Source organism: Phoenix dactylifera, chromosome 3 (assembly GCF_051530095.1).
Source record: "Phoenix dactylifera cultivar Ajwa chromosome 3, Ajwa_hap1_PhDact_Kaust_v1.1, whole genome shotgun sequence".
NCBI classification, from domain to species: Eukaryota; Viridiplantae; Streptophyta; class Magnoliopsida; order Arecales; family Arecaceae; genus Phoenix; species Phoenix dactylifera.
Window position 1 is genome coordinate 39,729,788 of NC_143192.1, and position 22,531 is coordinate 39,752,318.

Here is a 22,531-nt window from a genome sequence, read left to right on the forward strand (position 1 = left end):
GTTATTGAAACTGACTTTTTTTTTTTTTTTGGCTTTTGAAGGTTAGGCGTGATATTTTCAAAAAAATAAAAAATAAATACCTAAGGGATTTTTTGATTTCCTTCCTTTCCATGGATTTTAGAGATTTTTGCTAACATTATTTCTATTTTTCCCTGGATTTTACAGAAATTAACAGAATTTTTTTTTGCGTCTTTGCCACGTTGGACGGAGTAGAGTAGTTGGTACGCCGGCGTCTGATAAGTTATTTTTGATTCAATTTGGAGGGTTGATGAGCGTCTCTAGTTGCCCTCTTCCGTTATGGCTTCCGTCACGTCCGTTCCAATCTCCTCGCTCCTCCCTTTATCCTTCCTCCCTTCTTCCCTCGGCTCTGCTTTACCTTTCCTTCTCTTCCTCAATCTCTGCTGTTCCAGAAGAATCCCATGGCGGAGACGCTCTCCATCGCCGTACCTCCCTTGCCCTGGAGACGAATCGTCGTGCGTTGCGTTCCCTACCTCTCTCTCTGCCCAAGTTTTTGTGTGGATGTTTGTACTAACATTCTCATGCGGGGGCCGGATCTGCTGCCCCCCTTCCCATCCAGTTCATCCTATCCGCCCATGAAAAACGTCCCTTTTTTTTTTTTTCTTTTTCAGAGATAGATCCATCGGTGATTTTTAATGTAAAATTTTCTTTAAAAAGGGCTATAATGTCAAAATCACTTTTTTAAGGAGGGCTGTATGCACTTTTTGTCTGGAAGGAAAGCTCTTTACTAACATTCTCTTTATTGTCTGGAAGAAAAGCCGCTAGGAGAGGTTGGATTCTAATTCTTAGATCCTTTGGAATATGGACGGAAATAGAAGAGTAAGTAATGTTGTGTTATTAGGAGGTTTTTGGAGGAATAGTCAGGGATAGAAAAGAATAGCAGATATTATCTTACCAGAAGATTGTACAAAAAACTCTGATTAGAGAGATTTGTAGGGTGTGCCAAGATTGCCATAGGTAAGCCTACCTTTTTAAATCACATAACTGTTAAGTCTCTCTCTCTCTCTCTCTTTCTCTCAAAAAAAAGCGATTTGATTTCCTTGAAAAGTGAAATTACGAAGGAGTGGCTTTAATTCAAAAGTTGCTTACATGGTATTTGTCATAACTTCATAAACTTTTCCTTTACATGGTTTTTCATCTCAGCCAGAACATCATGTTTCTTATCGACAATTCCCTACCTTCTATTTCAGCTGAGATAAATGCAGATCTTAGCATAAATTATTCACTACCGATATCTGAAAACTTGTCTGGTGTTGGCATGGCACACAACATGTAGCTTTTTTAAGTGCAGTTCCTGCTGGATTTTTAGAGATTTTATTGATTTTTAGTAATTTATTTTTTGAGACATTTAAATAAATTATTTGATGTTTTTTGTTTTGCCTGTACACAGGATTGTTGAAAAAGGTTCAAAAGCTCTGAAACTTTAATCCAACATTTGATAACTAAAGGAGGATTGGTTGGCTTGTATACCAACCCTCTCCTCCTTGACCAAGATGGGCCACCTAGTTGGGCATCCTATGCATGCACGCGCAGCCCACCTTGGACAATTGTGGTCATTGGAGTCACTCCATCCTGTGTTACATGGATACTTGTGTCCAGCTCTAAGAATACATGTTGGATACATATATGAATCGAATAGATATCAGACTCTTGGATGCTTAACTTCTTTTTTCTAAGCTTTTATAAATAAATGGATAATTTGACTCTTCCAATAATGAATTCAACCCACCATAATAATGTTGAAAGTGATCTTTTTCTTTTTTAGAGATTGGTCAAGGATGTAGATATTGAATAGCCTTGCAAAATGTTTTTTTCTTGTCTCTCGATAAATTAGAAAGGTTGAAAACATAAATCATGAAAGAGCCTAACAAATAATACAATATTTTATTTTATACAATACCGAAAACATATACAATTATTTTTTGTGTACCCTCTATCTCCTTTTCTCTCTCTTGCCCTGTCAAATACTTGGACATGTGTCTGAATCCAATTCTCATATCCATGTCTATGCAACATTGATTCTATCCAATGGATTGTGCCAAGAGCTTCTTAAATAGGACAAATGGGTGGTGAAATAGAATTCTCTCATTTTTTCGTTTAATGCTCTCGCTTTGTTTACAAAATTTTGACATTTTAGGCAACAATCAGATTGCTTTGTTCTTTATTGAGGCATACTCTTGAGATAGAAGCCAAACCATTCCGGTGATGTTGTATCCTTGGAGCGTAATCGCTGAATTGCCTGGGTTAGAGAGGGTAATAGAAGCTCTTAATGTAATGACTACGCATGTTGTTCTAGGCTAGGCCATATCTCTCTTATTCTATTTTAAACTATTGCATGCATAATATTGGTAAAAGAGAGTTTAAAAGGTTTTGCTTGCTTGACATTGTTACTTGTTTTTTTTTAAGTTTAACAGGTTCTCTATTTGATTTTAATTTTTCGTTCATAATGTTTTTCCTTGAAATCATATTCTAAATAATATTCCCAGCAGTTCCCTGCAGGATTTTGTTCCTCAACCATGATGTACATGAATACAGTGGTCGTGCAAAAATTCAATTATTTCTTTTTCTTCCGGTTAACGCAAAATATTTGCAAAAACTTTTTAAAAAGATTTTGGAGATATCACATAAGCCCACATTTTCGACAGAACCATGAGCATGTTTAATGATAACGCTACATAATTTCCAAGAAATGTGGCATCGAATAGGTATTGGCTGGCATGCATGCATGGTTACAAACTGACACTCCCTAAACTCTTTATACTATCTTCTCAGGTGATTCTCTCCATCCTCAATCTCGTAAGTACAATAACCCAAAATACTTCTGCATATACATCCTTTTGTTAAATGCATCTGTATTGGAATATTTTTGATGTTTATATTTTCACCCATTGCTTTAGATTATTTCCATCAAACTGGCATGCTATATCAGTCAGATTTTAGATGTGATATGAGTGTGATCGCTTAATGACTAAGATCGTTAATCATGCAAATACTAAAAACAAGGGTGGCAGTGAAAGCCGTTATATCTTTTAATTGGTTGGACCAGTGAAACTGCAGAAGCCACTTGGGCCATTAGAGAGTCTAGTTTTAATACCCCTTGATTTCATCTTAATACAATTAATGGTGGGTTCTCAAAGAACCATCAACTTTGTTGTTAGTTTTTCTTTTGGCCTAAAATAATGTGCTTTTGCTGTGCAGGTGGGTTGTGGAATGGCGGCAATTGATTTTGTGGCAACCGTGGATGCTTTTCCGAAGCCTGATGACAAGATTAGGAGCAAAAGATTGAAGGTATTTACATAAAAAACAATGAAATAGAAAGTCCAACAAGTGCATTATGTTGGGTTAAGTTTTGGAAACTTATTTCAATTCTAGAGGGAGGTTAATTAAAATATTGGGGCGTTAACTTTTATTACTTGGCTTCTTTGGTTGAAGCCAGATTACCTGTACCTAACACTCGAAAACAGGGTATTGGTGAACACTTGGGCATGCCATTGCAAGGAGAAATTTTAAAAATTTCGAAGGATTTGAGACTTTGACGAATCCTAGCATTTGATCCTTGTACTTGAATTTGGATTCTCTCCAGTTCATGATTAAACTGGGGTGGACCAGATCCCCATCACCCTCCTATGTGTTGCAGAATGGTTGGTAATGGAGTGGGGCCTGGATGTTCCTCAATACATGCATGGGTGCCCTGCTCAATCACCATCCATTTTGCAATACACGGATTGTTGATGATGTCGAACTGGACTTGTCCAGTTAAACAGTGAACCAGAGAGGTTCCTATTCATGTTACATAGCTGGTCTCAGATTGAAAATTTACTTAAATATCTAAAAACAGGAAGAAAAAATTTATGAAGAATACTAAAAATAAGGAAAATACATTAAATGCTGTTGTTTAAAATTAGTATCTTTTTTTAGATGATTATCTTTCATATATGTGAGGCTTGCAGAATTGGTAAAGCTAAGACTGATTCACCTGTATCAACGAAGGAAGAAGTTAGCTATAGATCATCATCCATTGCTAATTTGACATGGTTTTTACTTGTGAGAGAACAATATCAATGTAATATCAAAAAATTAAATGTGTGAGTATAAAGATTGCATTGGATCTGATAAACCAAGTTCTTTGCATCAAGTACTTTCCAGCTTTGAATGGTCTGGTGGGTGCTTAGATAGTGGAATTCAACCCAAGTAACTACTTGGAACTAGGATATAGTGTTTCAGGCCCCGAGGCTAAATTAAATCATCCACTTGTCATGTACTCAACTGGCAAGCACAAAATTTACCTGAATTTTCTGGGGCCTCAGGGTCCAAACCAACAAATCATGACCAAGCATAAATGAGAAGGCTAATTACATTGGAAATAACCTCAACCTAGCTGGAATATCAAACTTGTTCAGGTCTCACAAAATCTTAGAACCAAAGCCAAGTCTGCCTTGGAAGCCTACCCAATACACGTGCAGTAACATATGTAGTTTATGGACATATGTGGTAATAAGGACGCTGTTAAATTAAGCAGAAGGTAAGATAATCATACATGACAGTGTTGTGCTGTCCCGAACGGTGTCCTATGTGTTGGTAACTTGGTATAGGGGCGAGCAATACCATGCTGTCCCATATCAGTAAGATACTGGCAGGGGACCCAGTACTAAGATTTAAAACATTGAAAAAATTATATTTCATTAAAGTAAGTATGAAAGGCTTAACAATATTGGAACTCTAATAGTGCATTGACGCTCTAATATTGCAAAGGCTTCATTTTTCGGGGCTTTAATAGCGCTATTAGCTCTTTCATAAGTAATAAATGAAGATTTCTTTAAAAATATGTTCTTTTTTTGAGCATGGCTCTTGTGGGGGAACACAGACTCCAGCATGTTAGTTGCATTCCAGGCATTTCACATTATATAAAGAGATATAGTTCCTATCACTTGCTCAAGCTTTCAATAAATTTTTTCTCCAAAATCTTAGAGGAGAGAGTCTTAGTAACGGTGAATGCACAATGACATTATCAAAGAGAAAAGCTGACTAACAATAAGCGGCAAAACGAGTTATGAAGGGGTCAACAGTTATTAATTAATACGCCTTAAATTAGGATCCCCTCCATATTCTCCTAATGGCTGCGTCCAGGGCTCATGAAATCATGCATTACTTCCTTTTTAGTCATAGTGTCCCATCGACTACTAATATTTGGTGTGTTGCACCAAATTCTAGAACCCTTTTCTTTCTCCTTCAATTCCTTTTCATTGAATAGCTATGATAAAGGATTGAATGTATTCATACTTAGTCATAAGTTTTCATCAAGTTTTTGATCTAAAAGGCATGGACCCCACCATATCTAATTAATATTAGGGTTTTTTGAGTGTATACCCTTATAAATATATGAAATTGCATGAATATCCTCGCAAAGTTGTTATTTGCATGTATACCCTCATAAAACACTTGTTTTGCATGCATATCCTTCTTTTTTTTCTTTTGCATATGTATCCATGCCATCTAAAGTTGTTGAGAAATAAGTGGTTTAAATTTGAAATGACTGAAATACCCTTGATAGGTCGATGCTTAAAATGAAAGATTTATAAAGGTATACGTGCAAATAGCAAATTTGCGAAGGACTTCATGCAATTTTGCATATTTAGGAGGATATACACTCAATTTTTTTTTTTAGGACTTTAGTAATTTCTTTTACTTGTCTATGAGAATGAGTAATGCTAAAGTAACATGATTTAGAAAATCTGCTGATTTTAATTTTGGATCTTATAAAGTGCTTCCTTATCAAAAAAAAAAAAATTAAAAACAAAGTAAACAAATATTCATTGATTAGGATATGGCAAGGAATGCCGTACCGGTCCGTACCGGCCGGTACGGGCCGGTACGTACCGGTCCGGTCCCTGACCGGTACCGGACACAGATGAAAACCGGTATTTTCGGTTTTCTTCTGTGAACCGGCCGGTACGGAGGCCGGTACCGCTTGGTACCGGCCTCGTACCGGTGCGAACCGGCCGGTTCGCACCGGTACGGTGTTTTTTTTTTTTGGGGGGGGGACCACAGCGCCTCGCTGTGGTTTTTTTTTTTTTTTTATGGGAAAGAAAGTGGTCCGGACCGGTACCGTACCGGTCCGGCCGGCCACCGGTACGCCGATCCAGCCGGCCACCGGTACGCCGATCCGGACCGGTACGGCGGACCTTGGGATATGGTGACTACATCTCGCTTTAAAGGTCAATTTGTAGCCCACACTGCTTAGTATATAGTTTTGAATGCAGATTGTTAGAGGTGTGTTCCCTTCTTACTCTGTGCATGTCATTAGGTCACTCATCAAGACCCTCATACTGCAGTAGTGGCTGGTGACGATGTATGCAGGCCAACGTAGGCCCACAGTGCTGCTGCATCATGTGTTCTTGGATAGTTGAGACAACAGCATGCATGAAATAGAAGGGGAACTTGTCCATGTCAATATATAAGCATCTTATGGCATGCATCAACTTGTTTCTTTTCATAAAGGCCACTAACCCCTTATTAATTGTCTTACATTGGCATGGAAACAAGCAAAATATTGCCATATAGCCAATATGCGTAAGCGTCTTAGTTCCTTATGACATGGAACAAAACCTAATTAAGTAAAGCTTTATCAAGGAACTTTACAAAAAAAGCTTTTTCAATGAAAATGGCATACTATTTACCATCTTCTTTTCTTGTTTATTCCAATCTTTTTGTAGATGTGGCTTAAGATCTGTCTCGTTGTGATCATTGCCATTTGCATCATCTAACATATTGTCGTGTGGCAACCTTGTATAATATTGATGATTTATACCTCATCCACCATTGCATTCAAGTGTATCTGGTGATGCATGTCACATGCATTGCAAAGTAATCAATGGTCCTATATATATTATGTTGCCCAACCTATTAACTCTCCCATAATTTGCACTGTATGCATCTATATTTACTGGTTCACAAAGTAAATTGTGTTCCATGCAAGGTACTAGTTCATGCAAGGCTGTTGGATGACACTTGGGAATTGGTGCAATTACCAATCCCCTCATAGTAAATCTAATAGTCTATTTTATACTACGAGCTTCGCTTGAAGGAGTTACTTAAAAAACAGAGAGGCAGATCGCGTGCCGGTCTGTTACTGTAGGATGTGGTACCATCACAACAATTTCTTTTTTTGCATTCAAGATGCAAGATAAACATTAGTCTAAAAAAAAGATTCTTCGAGTATATACCCTCCTAAATATGTGAAATTGCATGAATACTGTCACAAAGTTGCTATTTGCAGGTATACCCTTTTAAATTTTTCTTCCTGCGCGTCTACCTATTTAAAGTATTTCAGTCATTTTAACTTTAAACTGCTCATTTCTTAACGGTGCTAGATGGTATAGATACATATGTAAAGAAAAGAAGAAAAAGAAGGGTATACATACAAAACAAGTGTTTTATGAGGGTATATATGCAAATAGCATTTTTGTGACGATATTCATGCAATTTCGTGTATTTAGGAGGGTTTACATTCAAAAAATCCTCAATATTAATCATCAAATTAGCATCCCCTATTTTTAAGTTTTGGTAAGAATAGGTTGATGACGTATGAAAGCTTTCACTTTCAATAAAATGCAGGTTCACTGAGTGCTTTTAACATCTTAAACTCTCCTTCATCCATAAAACTCCATTAAAACCTAAAATGCAAATATCTATCCGGATTTTTTCAAGTATAAATATGATGACCTCGAAAATAAGCACCACAGATCTAAAAACATTGTTCCACAATTTTCCTTTCATTTTTTTTTCAAAATACAGGTTCTAGGAGGTGGAAATGCAGGGAATGCTTTAACATGTGCAGCTCGTTTGGGTTTGACACCTAGGCTAATCTCCAAGGTATTTTACCCATGAAGTTTTCTTTAAATATATCAAGTCAAGTTAATATTATGGTCATTATTCTTACTCAGGGCAGAAATTTTTGCTCATTAGTAGTATAATCATTATCCAATGCAAATATTTCTTGAATTTACTAATTCTTCTATTTTGTCTACGACAATATCCTCTAGCAGTTCTTTACTCAGATTGTCATGCTTGCATTTATGTCCATGACCAGGTTGCCGATGATACTCATGGTGGATATATTCTAGCAGAGCTTGAAGCTGATGGAATTGATATTTCTAATGTTGTGGTAGGCTTTACAGTTTAAACTATGTTGTCTGTCGATTGCATTTTTTGGACATTCAATTTTTTTTTTCCTGCAGTTCTGAAGGTATAGCTGTAAATGAGAAAGTTGCAGTCTGTTGAGGTGCTGATATACTTGTATGAACTGAGTACTTCATAGCTATTAATATTTGGCTTTATGCTATAATGATTCTTGCACTCACGGCATTATCTCAAGTTCCATAACATCCAAGCCCTTTTTTTTCAATCCTGGGATCATCATTAAAATTTCTGTGGCCTTCCACGTGAGATCCTCTCATCTTTTGGCAATCTGGTTGCTGATTTGAGTTGCCATCATATCCTTCTTTGGCAGATGTTGTCAAGCTATTACCAGAATTTGACACCCTGACAGTTAATGGTCATTAAAACTGTTGGATTTGACTGGGCCATTGAATTTTGTTTCAATCACTCATTGGAGATTTTTCTAGTGTCATATTTGGTAAAGTGTTCATTTCTTGTATCGTGCGCTACCCAAATTGTAAGCAAATGGTGGTTGCCAACTTTATACTGTCCACCATTTTTTCTAAGTGTTATAGTGTATGAGACCTCTACTGGTCATTTTTTTGACTTTCTTTCACATTACCTTATTGTCTGTCCTTTTATTGATTCAAGATGAATATTGTTAATTGACCTCCCCTACTTATTGAATCATCTGTTAATATCTAGTTAAGCTGTGCATTTCTCCTTTCCATCTGCTTAGCAGAAGTTTTAGTTGTGATTTGTCATGTTGAGCTTTTATAATTTAGGTTGATATGGTAATGGCATTTTTTGGTATTTAAAGGTCATTTTTGGTATGCAATTTGGTATCCTTGGTCCACAGGTTCCTTATTTTGCCATTTAGTCATTTGGTGTGCAAGTACTTCAATATGGAATTTGCTTATTGAGCTGCCTACTTCCCAGCTACTACTCATTGCATCACTGCTCATGCTGCTTGTATTAGTGAATCCGAGACTTCAATCATATCCAGGGAAAAAGGAGCTGGATATAAGATATGACGTTGAACTTCTTTGCTATCTGTTTCATCTGTTTTAGACTCGGAGACCTCCCTATCTTTTGTTTGCAAGGTGGGTCGTACCAGGCATGTGTAGGTCTTCTTTATATTTAGTCCTTTTTGCTTTCTGCCGATTTGTTGATATGTTGGATAACCTAAGGACCTATGTTTTTCTCACCCTTAACGGTTTTACCTGACACACAATACCAACATATTTCGAGCCTTATTTGAAAACAACCTCGTTTTCTTGTCACTGACCTATAGATTCTGTACCATCTTTCTGTGTTCAATCTGTCCTTGCTACTTCTCCAGAGAAATTGTCTTTGTTCTTTGAGGGTAACTCTTTTTCTAGTTGTCATCCTTGCTTTCTGTGCTTTATGCAAGGAAGTCTACTTTGTAATGTCTTGATTGAGCTACTAATGCTTCTTGGCATGGACAACTCATCTTATGAATGTTTAGTAAAAAAAAATTAAAAATCTCAATTTTAGCATATTTTTCTAATGATAGGTTTCACTATTTTGGATACACTTCACCAGTTCACCTGTTTCTCGTCTTGTGATGTTATTCAATTATCTAGCTGTTGTCTTTTGTCGTCTCTTGGCTATATATACCAGTTGTCATCTCATTTACTTGCAATATCTTTCTTTCTCTATCATCATGTGGAATTGACGGAGAATCGGATTCGGGAGAACGTAACTTAGTTTGTGAAGTTCAGGGGTAATGGAGTATAGATATCATTATTATTTTATTGGATTAAAGTGGGCACTATGATTCCTAGTTCTTATCTTTTTATTTTATAGCCTCACTATAGTTTTATATCCAATTTAACATGTCTCTAACTTGATATGAAATTCTATGCTTTTTCAGATATGTAATGGGGGAACTTCAACTTTTTCATATGTGATTGTTGATAACCAGATGTAAGCTCAACATTTATCCATTCAGATGCTTACTACAGTGCAGATAATATTCTGACGATCTCGATCCATTGAATGCAATTTTGTCATGTCTCATGTTGCATGCTATGAAGTACGGATGGTTACTAAATATTATGAATGCCCTGATATGTTCAAATTAAAAAAAAGTCCGATATGGATCAATTTGCTATATTTGTCTATAAATTTTCTCTTTGACATATAATTCTAATCGTATTATCAGAAGAATAATGTGCCTATGCAGTTGTTGTAATTGAATATTCAAGATGTCATAAAAAAAAAAAAAAAAGATGTCAGAAAGATTATTCAACTGATTACAATTGACAATTTCTAACATAATCTTATTAGTAAACCCAGAATCCTAAGCACCTTTGTTCAGGAGGTTCCCGCATGTGGGGTCCTTGGTCTCCACCTATTGTAACTACTACATCTTTAACAAAAATACACAATACGGTTTTCGAAAAGAAGGGAGAAAATTGCACCTCCCACAGTTGAGTACATGAATCATCAACCATTCTTATATTGAAGCTGAACTCAAGTACCTTTATCGAACAGTTGATGATATTTTAGCTAACTTTTTTGTTCTATGATCAGAATGAGATTAGTGATGCCATCATTGGGGCAATGGGCAAACATGCATACTGCATAGACTGCAGAAAGTAAGCTTCTCCTCATCAAAGATAGCTTCCAATGTCCAAAAGTGAGTGAGGAGAAGGACTTACCTGAATGAACATAGTTATTTTGGTTAAGAAAGCCCATAATGGTATAATGACTTTTTAGCCTTGGTCATTTTTTGTGCATCAAAATAAGTCGGTGGACCAAGGATGCATATTGTGACATGTAACAAAAGATAAATGGCCAACCATGACCAAAGGTTGTTTTCTCAGTTGACTTAAAATAGTGATGTCTAAATAATACAAATAAAAAGGAGTTTGATTTGCCAGACTAAGTTTGTCAAACACCACTGGTTCTCTCTCCTTTGTTTTTTTTTCCCCTCTTTTCTACTAGATCAACAATACTGTGACTGTTCAATCATTATGCTTTTCTTTTCCTTTTTTCTTTTTTTTTAATATCTCTTCAAGGAATGCTCTCATCTGATGCTTGCTGGATTAAATGTCTGTGTATTGAAAGAAGCCTTCAAGATTGATTATAATTAAATTTCATGCCACATCTCAATAGAGTTAATACAATTTTACTAATGACTGAATGCTTACTGAGGAATCTTCTTGTTTAGCATGTCTCGTCTGGATGATTGTTTTGGCAGGGTAGTTTCTAAAGTTTGTCATCTTTATAGGAAAACTCGTACATGTATATACACACCCGTGTACCCTGCCATGGTACCTGAGGACTTGCCCAGATCAAGTTTGTTATCTGCCCTGGATGAAGCAAAACTGGTATATTTTGATGGATGGTTGCATAGGACTGCTTTGGTTATTGCGCAGCAGGTATCCCCATATTATTAATATTTTTGAGAACACAACCAAATATTAAACACCTACTTTGTGCATGCATGTTCAGAGCAAGCAAGCTTACTATTGCCGTGCAATTAGTTAAGTCAGTATAATATCAACTACAATTGTAAGATAACATGACTGGTTTTTGTGCTAATAGCATAACTGCTTTTTTGTGCAAAGAAGATAATGTCAAGGCCCAGCTTGTACTACCATTTACAAAACTTCTAAATACATATACTGATATATCTTCAGACATGTATATTATGCCAGTCTAATTTAAGCTTAACCAGTCTTGTAATTATGCCTTCTCTACTTGCTACATACAGATTTTGCAGTAGTTTGGATTAGGAAAAGTTGATGTTTCAGCATTCATCAGTTGTTAAATCTTATGTTTTTTTTTTCAAAAAAAAAGTAAAAAATCAAAAGGCTAGTGTTACCCATATATCTTCCATTCATCAGGATAAGGAAAAGAAGCTCATGTCCTAGCAATACAAGAAGGCCTAAAATCTGTTATATCAGAATGTCAACAACTTGATAAGCATTCTGCAGAAAACACACTAACCATGTGCTAAGAAGCATTACTAAAATCACAACTAGAAACAAATGCTAGTCCAATCTTGTAACAAAAATCAAAAAAGGGTTAACTAACTTATTTCCCATCAACCAGCCACTCGGAATGCTTCAAGTCAGACTGCACTGTCGTCATGCCTTGATTCCCTATGAAGAACCTCAGGAAGAGACATCATTTCTTCCTGTTACCCAAGTATTCCCTTTATAGCCAAAGACAGAAAATAGATATTATGTAGGATGGTATTCAAGTTGGGCTGGCAAGATCATCTCTCTCACCAAATACACCAGTGCCGAACAACTACTCCACAATCGTGTTCCACTTTCTACTTCTCCACCTGCTTGGTTCTCCTGACTAGATAGAGAGGTCTGATGAACCTAGGAATTCTTTGTAGTTTCAAATTGATGTGTGTTGCAGTAGGTAGGGAGAATAATGAAACAAGAAGAAAAAAGAAAAAGAACAAGAACACAATATTTATGTGGTTTGGTCTGTTGACCTATGTTCATGGACAAGGACGATGCAAAAGTTTCGTATAGAAAACTAGATTACAGAGTATAAGATTTCCTCACAAACTCTAGCCTCCAAGACACCCAATTTCTAGAACACTCAATTGCCCTCTTCCCTTAGGGTTACAAGAGATATATATAATAGTATAAGTTGATTTAGACTCGAACTACCAATTATATATGTAACCGGTTGGATGAACTATCTATTACTAGTTCAAGTCTAAATCGACTTACTCTATTATAAATATCTCTTGTAACCCTAAAGGAAGGGAACAATTGAGTGTTCTAGAGATCCGGTGTATTGGGGGCTAGAGTTTGTGAGAAAATTTTATACTTTGTAATTTTCAGTTTTTTATAGTAAAACTTTTGCATCATCTCTGCCCATGGACGTAGGTCAATAAACTGAACCACATAAATATTGTATGTTCTTGTTCCTTTTTCTTTTTTCTTATTGTTTTGTTGTTCTCCCAGCCGCCGCAACAAACCGCTTCGGAAAAAGGCCCCTTTTTTGTCTCTCTAAAGCTTGTAAACTCTAAGATATACTCAACAATGCGCTTTAATGCCAAAATATGGTTCTCTCATATTAATGTAAAGGTATAGCGATATAGTTCTTATGCCAGTAAAGACTTATTCAATGTGGTGTAATGGCAGCTGTATGAACACCCAAAGCCAACAATTGTTGTGAGAATTCTAGGTACTTGTAATTGATAGTCTTCCAGTGACCGTCTGAAGCAGATTATCTATGCATTTTGGTTTCTACCAGTGGATGAAATCACGTCACAATATCAGGTTTTACATGCTAATACAAATTAAATGGACCAGTAATAATACAGAGTGCAAGACAAATCCTGTGGGGGCAATAACTCTTGCACTCTCCATGTGCTCAAAGTTTGTATTTAATGGTTTCAAGATTGTTAAAATAGACTTCAAAAACAATGATCATCTTTATTTTTTATTTTTTATTTTTGGGAATAGCCCAGAGGGCCTTCTCATTATGGATTTACGTATCCCATGCTGTAGCATCAACATAAAGTAAATATTTTATTGAACTGTAAGAATAATTTTCAGGCGATATCAAAAATGCTCTTGTACCTATTTTCAGATTGTATCACTATGAAAATGTTGTATAATCCTCTACATGGATTTTTCTATTTCAATTAGTGTTTTCCTGGGCTAATATTATGGTCAAGAGCTTTCAACATGATAATGGAGCTTGTGTAATTTATCTTGTGCAGGCAGCTGAAATGAATATACCTATTTTGATTGATGCAGAAACAAATAAGTCAGGCTTGAATGGCTTACTTGATCTGGCAAGTTATATTATATGTTCAGAAAAATTTCCACAGGTATACAAAGAACTTGTATGCACACATTATGCCTTCTTTTGCAATTGCTTAAGGGAAGCATCTTAAATGTACCCCAGAATTTCTGGTTTCTTGCAATATTTTATTCATATATATCAATATAATCTATGAACATATATTTAATTTTCTGAAAACATAAGACCATAAGGTATTGAATCCCCTAGAATCCTGACTGCAGAAATTTCCTACAATCTAAACCACGTCACCTGCCATATGGTAGAATTTGTGGCGGTAACTTGTGTGCACAGGATCAGTGATCAAGAAACCATGCAAAATCACAGACCAATAGGTTAGAGAGTGTTCCTTTTGCTATGAAGCCGATATTGTCGAATTCTTCCTCGTCTCGTCATTCCTATGCTGTAGCTGAATGTGTGCACAACCTACTTGAGACATGACATTATCCGGTTTTCTCTCTACTCACTCTCTGACTGTAACAAGAGGATTGATTGGGATCCATCTCATAAGGCTATCTTTCAGTGTGTGGAGAGAGGGATTGGGGCCTTGTGTTTATAATTGAATTTAGACCTCCCATCATAGTCCTAGGTCTAGTGGGATCTTATTTTCTTCTATATGTAACGAGGAATAGTGTCCTTGATTGGGAAACCTTTTAAAGATGATTCATGTTTTATCAAAACAAAATCCTTAGGAGATCCTAACTAATGATAAGACACATTAGGAAATAATTCTAACACTTTATACTTGGCTAAAGAAGAGTTTAACCATTACATGCATGGTCTGCTGTACTGCCATGTATCGCCCGATATGGGGCATATTGTACCATACCAGGAGGAAATCGGTGCAAAACTCAAATTCGAGTTAGTACAAGCCCCGTATTGACCTATACCATGGCGTACTGACTTGTACCGAAGCATACCAACTTGTATCAAAGCGTTCCAATATGTATCGAGATGCATACCGACCCATACCGAAGCGTACTAATATGTATCAATGCATACTGAGATAAAAATTGAGAAAAAATGGTTAGAGAGCTATTTCAGTACAAAATGCGTACAATATCGTATCGAATTGGTAAAGCACCGATACGCTATCCGGTACCGAAATTGTGGATCTTGATTATACACTTGTCATATACTTGGGTAAGATGATTCTTATGGATCGGATGGTTTAGGATGACATGGTGCTGGTGTGTAAATTGAGTTAGGTGTACTACCTTTAGACCAATAATTCTGAAACTATCTTAAGGAAATTCTAAAACCTTGTCAGTTTCAATTCCTCTTTTTGGGGTTTAAATCTAGAACTTTAAGACAAAACTTCTGAATGCAGTTATTCCAGGCAACTCTCACTATTTTTTTGTATATAACAGACATAACCATTAATGCTTGTCCTATCCCCATGGATTTGCTTTACTTTATAATTTTTGATATTCACTGCGATAAGAGTTCGTACATCTATTATATAGTTTCCATCCAGCTTTTTTTTCCTCTCTACATAGTGTTACAAAATGTTCTGATATATGGGTTGGCGACACCTTTTATAGTGTTCGAATCAGGAGTAATTAATTCAGGTAAAAGCCGATCTGGTCTGACCAGCATCTGTAGTGATCATGAGCATTGATCAAATGATCTTATCCCCCCTGGCCATATCTGATGGCATAAATCAGGAGTGGTTGAGCACATTCAACTGCAGAAGCAGAGAAGCTGTTGCTCCAAAAAACTAGAAATCAAGAGAAACTATAAAGCTTTTGTTAAAAAACATACGGTTGTTATGTATAAATTGATACATGCTTGGTATTCATTAAGTATCAAATCTCATCAACAAGATGGATTCTTTGAATCAAAGATCTAAGTGCAGGTGCTACTACTTCACGCCCGCTATACGGGATTGTATTGGTAAGATTCTGTACTAATATGCTCCCTCTACCAGTATTGAACTGACACATAATATTCTCACTTTTCAATGCCAGCACATGGAGGCATGCCATGTGTCGATACAACATTATACCATACCAGTCCATACCAATAGCAATACTTCAAAACAAGGTTTTAACTACTAACTCGTATTGGTCAGTGCTAGAAATACTATGCTGATCCCGTACAGTATGCCTCTGCTCTGACACACGGTACAGCTGCTGTACCCTGTGCCATTATGTGGGCATACAATACCAACTGGACTTGAACTGGTACGTTACCGGTACAAGGTTTTATACCAAGACTAAAGACATTTCTTTAAACTTTGCTTTTCAAATTAATTTCACAACTTGCACATACAGTTAGCAGTAGACTAGATTCAGGTTAGATTAAAAAATATAATTTAAAATATCATGCAGAATCAAACAATTGAAGTCTACTAGTTATTGGAAACATAATTCATTAAGGAGTGGGATCCATGCTAAAATTATTTTTACACTGATTGAAGTTCTTAATTTCATATTTCTTGATGAAGTTGATACTTGACTGCATGCATTTTCTCTTGATGCAAATTGGCAACCTTTTGGAATGATTTGTCTTTCTTTTTTTTACATATAAAAAAACTTGCCAAACTACATTTGCTTGGTCTTATCATTTATTTGGCTTTAATTAAACTACTTAAGTTGAATTGCCCTCTTTAAAACCTCGTCACATTGTAGAAACATAATATATTCTTGGTGACTAATAGTGCATGAGGTAAAGAAGCCTTCTTGGTATGACAGAAGGGGCAATTTGATTTAGGCAATGGAACATGTGTATGACCCTTAAATTTATCTATATATTTGATGCAGGCAGATGTAATTATTCTTTTGCAACTTACAAAGTCCCTGTTTGTATTAATAACATTTTGTGTAATGGCAGGAGTGGACATCAATCCCATCCATTACATATGCATTAGTATCCATTCTTCTACGGTTTCCTCATGTCAGATTTGCAATTGCAACCCTTGGAGAAAAAGGCTGTATAATGCTTGAGAGGAGCATAGATGGTGAGTTCATGACTAGGTTTGGATATGCATAAATAGGTCTTTGTAGAACTGTGGGCTAGAGGATTGGGATAATATATGGCTGTATTTCTTGGGTTTTATCATTTCAAGTTTGATTTTTTTTTAGTAGCTACTAAATATTTCTTTAAACAGATGAAGGTTCTGATATAGATGAAACCGATGTAGAGAACTTGCTTGAATCGCTAAAGATGAGAGTTGATAAAGATAATGTGCTCCCATCATGTGTATCATCTGAGGTATGTTGAATGAACATACATTAAAGATATTCTTCTCAATCACCACCTGTGCTTGGATGAACTCACAATTACAAGGCTACATCACATTTTTATCAATTTTGTAAATTCAATTTTGTAAATTCAATTTTGAAAATTCAATTTTGAAATAAAAGAATTAGTTTTCAACTTATCAATTTTCCAAATAACCAATATATCATGAGTCTATTGAAATTGCTTGGATGCTCTTTTGAGACTGAGCTCAAGTTTCAGAACTCTACTGGAGTAAATTTCAGTGTTTTAATCTTGTCTGTGAATCATTCTTAAGAGCTTTTCTTTGCCTCCTTACTCTAGTTGTTTGCTAAAAATAATGTTCTTATTGATAGTTTATAGGATTCCAATTTTGTTAAGGTAGACTATAGCTATCTACTGAAGTCTTTTCATTAATTTGAAAGGGCTGTTTATGGGACGTAAGTGGTTATTTCTTTTTCCATTCTTAGTGCATGAGGTTATGTGCCCCTGGAGTAGGCACTATTAGTGGGAGATTGCTTTTAGGCACAGCAGAGATCATACCTTCTTCAGAGATCGTTGACACCACAGGTGCTGGAGATGCATTTATTGGAGCAATCCTTTATGGTGCGTGGAGTCCATTGTGTTCTTCTTCTGTTGCCTTATCTCATCATTTGTTGATCTTGTATGTGCTAGTTTAATTAATTACTCCTCTTATTTTCTTACAGCTCAAAAATTTCCATTTAATAAACCTTTGCTAACGTATAGGGCACTTTCTCTGGACTCAGCATGTCATTAGAAGTTTCTACCTTCGGTGAATCAAGATGAGATTGGGAGAGTCACATTGGTTGTTGAGATTTTTTTAAAATAAATCTCTTTGAAAGATTCTTCAAAACATATGATGTTCTTCTTGTGCAATGAAATTCTGAAGTTAAAAAAAAGTAAATATTGATGCATGCTTTTTATTAAAAAAAGTAAGAAGTATGTATAGATGCATGGACAACCATACAACTTCGGGTTTACGTAGAAATTGGAAAGATGTCCATTTTCTTCTAATTTCTGAAGGGTGTTACTTGTCCATGTATAAAGGATATTAGGGAAGTGTTCTCTGCTCTAGTTATGTTTTAGCATTTATTCTTGCTTGGAAGTAGGCTTAACTTTAGAATGGGTGCTTGTGTTGCATGTGGTGTCTTTCTAAAATGCATTATTGGGCTTCAAATAAGAAAAAAAATATTCACGTCTTCTTTGATCTTTGATCGTTTTTATTTGACCTTCTCATGTCTTCACTCTCCATCTGTAAGCTTTAAATATTCCTAAGATATGTATATGAAGAGATTCTGGATGTGCAAGCAAACGACTACTTTCTTGAAGTGGATTTAATGTTTGGCAATCAGTTGAGATTTGGGAGTTTCTTGACATTTGTTTACTGGAGATATGGTGAAAAATAGAACAATATACCAATGTCTCTGTTTCCTTGTACATACGGCAAAGGACCTCTTAGTCCTAGTGACATTTGCTGCCTCTGCGAGCCCTGATGCAATAGAATGACTGTCTTTGTAAACTCCAGCAAAGAGGTAATGTATCTATGACATACATGTGTTCAATATGATAGCTGAGATCTTTTTCGGAATATGAAGTTAGCTGGTACAACTGAACCTCGGAATGTCTCTCTGAACTCTATGAGATAATCACTCGCATCATTTAAAAGGATTCATGGCAATGGTCAAATTTCCACCTGTGTGCATATTATTTTAGGCTTTTGCTAATTCGGTCTCTATCCGTCCAAGAGCAAAAGCTGATTTTTTCCTCAATGAGCGCACACTGAGCTGGAGAATCCTTTCTACAAGTCATGGCCAGGTGGTTATCCTATGTTAGGACTTAGGATGTTGAGACAACCAAGCTCTTCACTAACCCACTAGCCAGTATGTTGCTTGAATCAGTCTCCTTTGATTTGCATTCGTCTTCTACGTTCACTTCATTCCGGCAAAAGAAGAAGGTACCTAACTCTTCTTTTTAATTCTTTTATCCATCTGAATTGTTAGTTGTTTCTTTGCTATGAAAATCACATAGTTATTGTGAGCCGGTTGTAATGTATCTGGGTGTGGGACATAATTTGCTACTTTAGTTCTCATATCCTCGATATTTTGTTCAGTTGCTGGCTTAGGCATATAGATGAATTCTTCTTGTCACCCATTGTTCATTCGCTATGTTTTGGTTGTCATACAAAATTTTTGAACCTCTGTTCTTACAATATTCCTCCTTTGTTGCGTGACATGATCTTCTAGTGATTAGCACTCACTAGGATGCTGGTGATGACTGACTGAATTATTAATATTGTCTAATCCAAGGTATGCCAAACTGGTACCGGTTGCGTACCGGTCGGCTACTGGACCGGTTCGGACCAAATCGAACCAATATCAAACCGGTACCTTGATTTGACCACAACGCGGATGCACTGTGGCAAAAAAAAAATGAACTGGTGCGAATGGATCGGTTCGCACCGATTCCTAGCCGAACCGGACGGAATTGGTTCCGTCTGGTATGCCTTAAGTACCGGCCGGTTCCGGCCTGTACAGGCCAGTTTCGGGCTGAAACCGTTTTCCACCACCGAACCGGACCGGTCAGGTACGGGTTAAACCGGCTGGTACGAGCAGCATTTCTTGGTCTAATCTCCAGGCTAATGAGACCATCTTACTTGCATTTTTGTGGTTAAAATGCCTCCATGATATGGAGTCTCACAGTTTGGCATTCATCATCATTGGTATACAAGGGACCATTTTTAGGCATAATTTTGAACAGTTTCTTCTGCAGATTGTGATTTCATGGAAGCTGGGTTAATCCTGTCTCTTTGGCATCTAACTCAAAGTAGCATCAGTTGATCCACAATCTTCTGAATATATATTTTTTTTTCCTTCAGAGGTACATGTTCTGTCCTGGCAAAGCATGTGCCATTCTGGCACGTGTTTGGCATGGTATGAGGCTATGAGCATAGATGTCTAAATCCTTGATTTTGAATGGGAATTATGACGGGCCAATTAGGTTGTTCCAGTGTTGGAATATATTATCTCCATGCTTGTTGGAATTTGACCCTGCAAGCATATCAGATGTTCACAAGGAAAGCAATGGTGCTGAAGACAAGACTAGATAGCCGAGCAGAAGTACCAACTGCTTTGTTGATCTGGGAGGAGAATATCCTATTTGAAGTTTCACCTATGAAACAGTTAGATCTAGCAAGCTGTATGTTTCAAGGTTGTAACTAGCATGGAGCTACTATTTAGTCTAATGGCTAACTTATCAGGAAAAAGCACTAGGACTGTTTCAACTTATCCTGATAGAAGTGGTTTAAAAAGTCCACGTGCACTCAAAGGCTCTATGATACAGTTGTTGGGTCTGAGCTGGCTGCCTGAAGTGCTCTTATATGTCTTATTTTATAGTTGTTCAGCTTTCTGACTGGTTGGTAGATACACTAGTAACACCACAAGAGCTTCAGGTTTTATAACTCCTTCCCTGTCAAGGAGTTTCAATGGTGATTCCTTTGCGAATTTAACTCTCTCTAGCGCACCAAAATCCTCTTTAATGTTAAATTTTGGAGCTGCCTATTCAATGATATTCATTCATCATCCTTGCAGTTTGTTTACATGTCCTGTTAAAGACTTTTCACACCTTTGGTCCTTTTCACTTGCATTGCCTTGTATCACTTTTATCCTGTACTAGGATTATTGAATGGTTTGTAGAAAACAGTGATGAGTCACATGTTGCTCTCTATATGGATAATGTTTGAAAGGTAAGGTATAGAAACATGCTTTTTGGGGAACTAATGGGTGCGCCAAAGCATTCTTGTTTCTTTTATGTTGCTGACTAACCTGCCCTTTTCATACTTGCTAGTTTATGTCATACTTGTAGACACTTTAACATTTTATTTCTTTTTTTGCACTATTATTAGCACTGTGTGCAGAGATGCCCCCGGAGAAGATGTTGCCTTTTGCTGCTCAAGTGGTAAAGTGGTTCTTCCCTTTTTATCTGCATGGTTCGTAGTACCTTTATAAAATTTACTTCATTAATCACTACCAAATGGAAAGACTCGGCAAAGCAAAATGTCATCAAAAAGAAAGGGAAGATGTCTGCACATAGAACTCATTTTCTATATCAGAATATTTCAGATGTCATCATAAATTATGTTCGCATTTTGTCTATTCACCATTCACATGAAATGGGCATTATGTCGTTTGATCGCAGGCTGCCTTCTGCTGTAGAGCACTTGGTGCTCGGACTGGTTTACCTCGGCGGATGGATCCTCGCCTGGCTCCATTCTTACATTAGACTGTTACTCCTATAAGAAGTTCGATGCTGTGAAATTTTAGCATGGAACTCTTTAATAGCCAGTATCACACTTGGACAAGCAGTATGTATCAAAAATGCTGGAAACTCTTTTGTAACATTCTTACTGATAATTTCACTTAGATAATTTATGTAGTTTAACATTCCCTTATAAAATTTCACCTTGAGGGTCACCTAGACCCTCAAGTCCCCTCCTATTCTTATTGCAGATACAAGCGAAGTTACATTCTTACTGATAATTCAAATAAGGCCACCTATCATCTTTGTCCTTAGTGCAAATAAGGTCACTCATATCCTCAGGTTCCATTTATACCACTTGGGCGAAGGTCAACTTGTACCACCTAATGAGAGGCTCCTCATTGATAATGATCCTAACTAGGGGTTCATATATATTATCATTGGTCATATAAATGAGGTTACAAGTACCATACAAAAGAGATTCGCCATTGGTAGATTGACTGAGGACACTTTTAGCTTAAACAAATATCGTTATTTTGACCGAATTTCATACTGGACTAACTATTAAATGCTCCAAAGGAAGCAAGGTCCGCCGTACCGGTACCGGACCGGTCCGGTCCGTACCGGCCGGTACCGGTGGTTTCAAAAACCACAGCGCACGGCGCTGTGGTTCTAAAAAAAAAAAAAAAAATCGTACCGGTGCGAACCGGCCGGTTCGCACCAGTACGAGGCCCGTACCGGTCGGTACGGGCTCCGAACCGGCCGGTACGCACCCGTACCGGCCGGTTCGGATAAAAAACCGGGAAATACCGGTTTTTTATCCGTTCCGGTACCGGTCTAGGACCGGACCGGTACGTACCGGCCCGTACCGGCCGGTACGGGCCGGTACGGCATTCCATGAAAGGAAGTAAATACTGAATTTCAAGACCTATATTTAGAAAAATCCAAAAATAACGTAATTGCAAGTGAGAGGACATATACATAAGTTTGAAACGGTAGTTCCTAGTTTCATGATTTGTAAGTAGAATCTAGATTAACTTCAAAACTC

At 36.9% G+C, this 22,531-nt stretch overlaps 1 protein-coding gene across 2 annotated transcripts; it reads left to right on the forward strand.

The window, feature by feature from the left end:
• Positions 1–278: 278 nt before the first annotated feature.
• Positions 279–21,681, forward strand: LOC103722190 (uncharacterized). Of its 2 annotated transcripts, XM_008812660.6 has the most exons (12): positions 279–473; positions 3,217–3,306; positions 7,813–7,890; positions 8,108–8,182; positions 10,073–10,125; positions 11,435–11,585; positions 13,904–14,014; positions 16,822–16,948; positions 17,099–17,202; positions 17,679–17,814; positions 21,131–21,183; positions 21,424–21,681. In XM_008812660.6, exons 1-12 carry the CDS (start codon positions 420–422, stop codon positions 21,505–21,507), a joined length of 1,116 nt encoding a protein of 371 aa, XP_008810882.2. In that variant the 5' UTR covers positions 279–419; the 3' UTR covers positions 21,508–21,681. The 2 variants fall into 2 exon arrangements, with proteins under 2 accessions (XP_008810882.2, XP_008810885.2); XM_008812663.6 differs by lacking the exon at positions 17,679–17,814 and having other exon boundaries at positions 280–473.
• Positions 21,682–22,531: the final 850 nt, after the last annotated feature.

What these genes read in the sequence shown, in the direction of transcription:
- LOC103722190 (XM_008812660.6), top strand. Translation starts at nt 420, where the DNA reads ATGGCGGAGACGCTCTCCATCGCCGTACCTCCCTTGCCCTGGAGACGA. An exon ending in TTAGGAGCAAAAGATTGAAG is followed by an intron (nt 3,307 to 7,812) that starts GTATTTACATAA and finishes TTCAAAATACAG; the next exon opens with GTTCTAGGAGGTGGAAATGC. An exon ending in TATTGGAGCAATCCTTTATG is followed by an intron (nt 17,815 to 21,130) that starts GTGCGTGGAGTC and finishes CACTATTATTAG; the next exon opens with CACTGTGTGCAGAGATGCCC.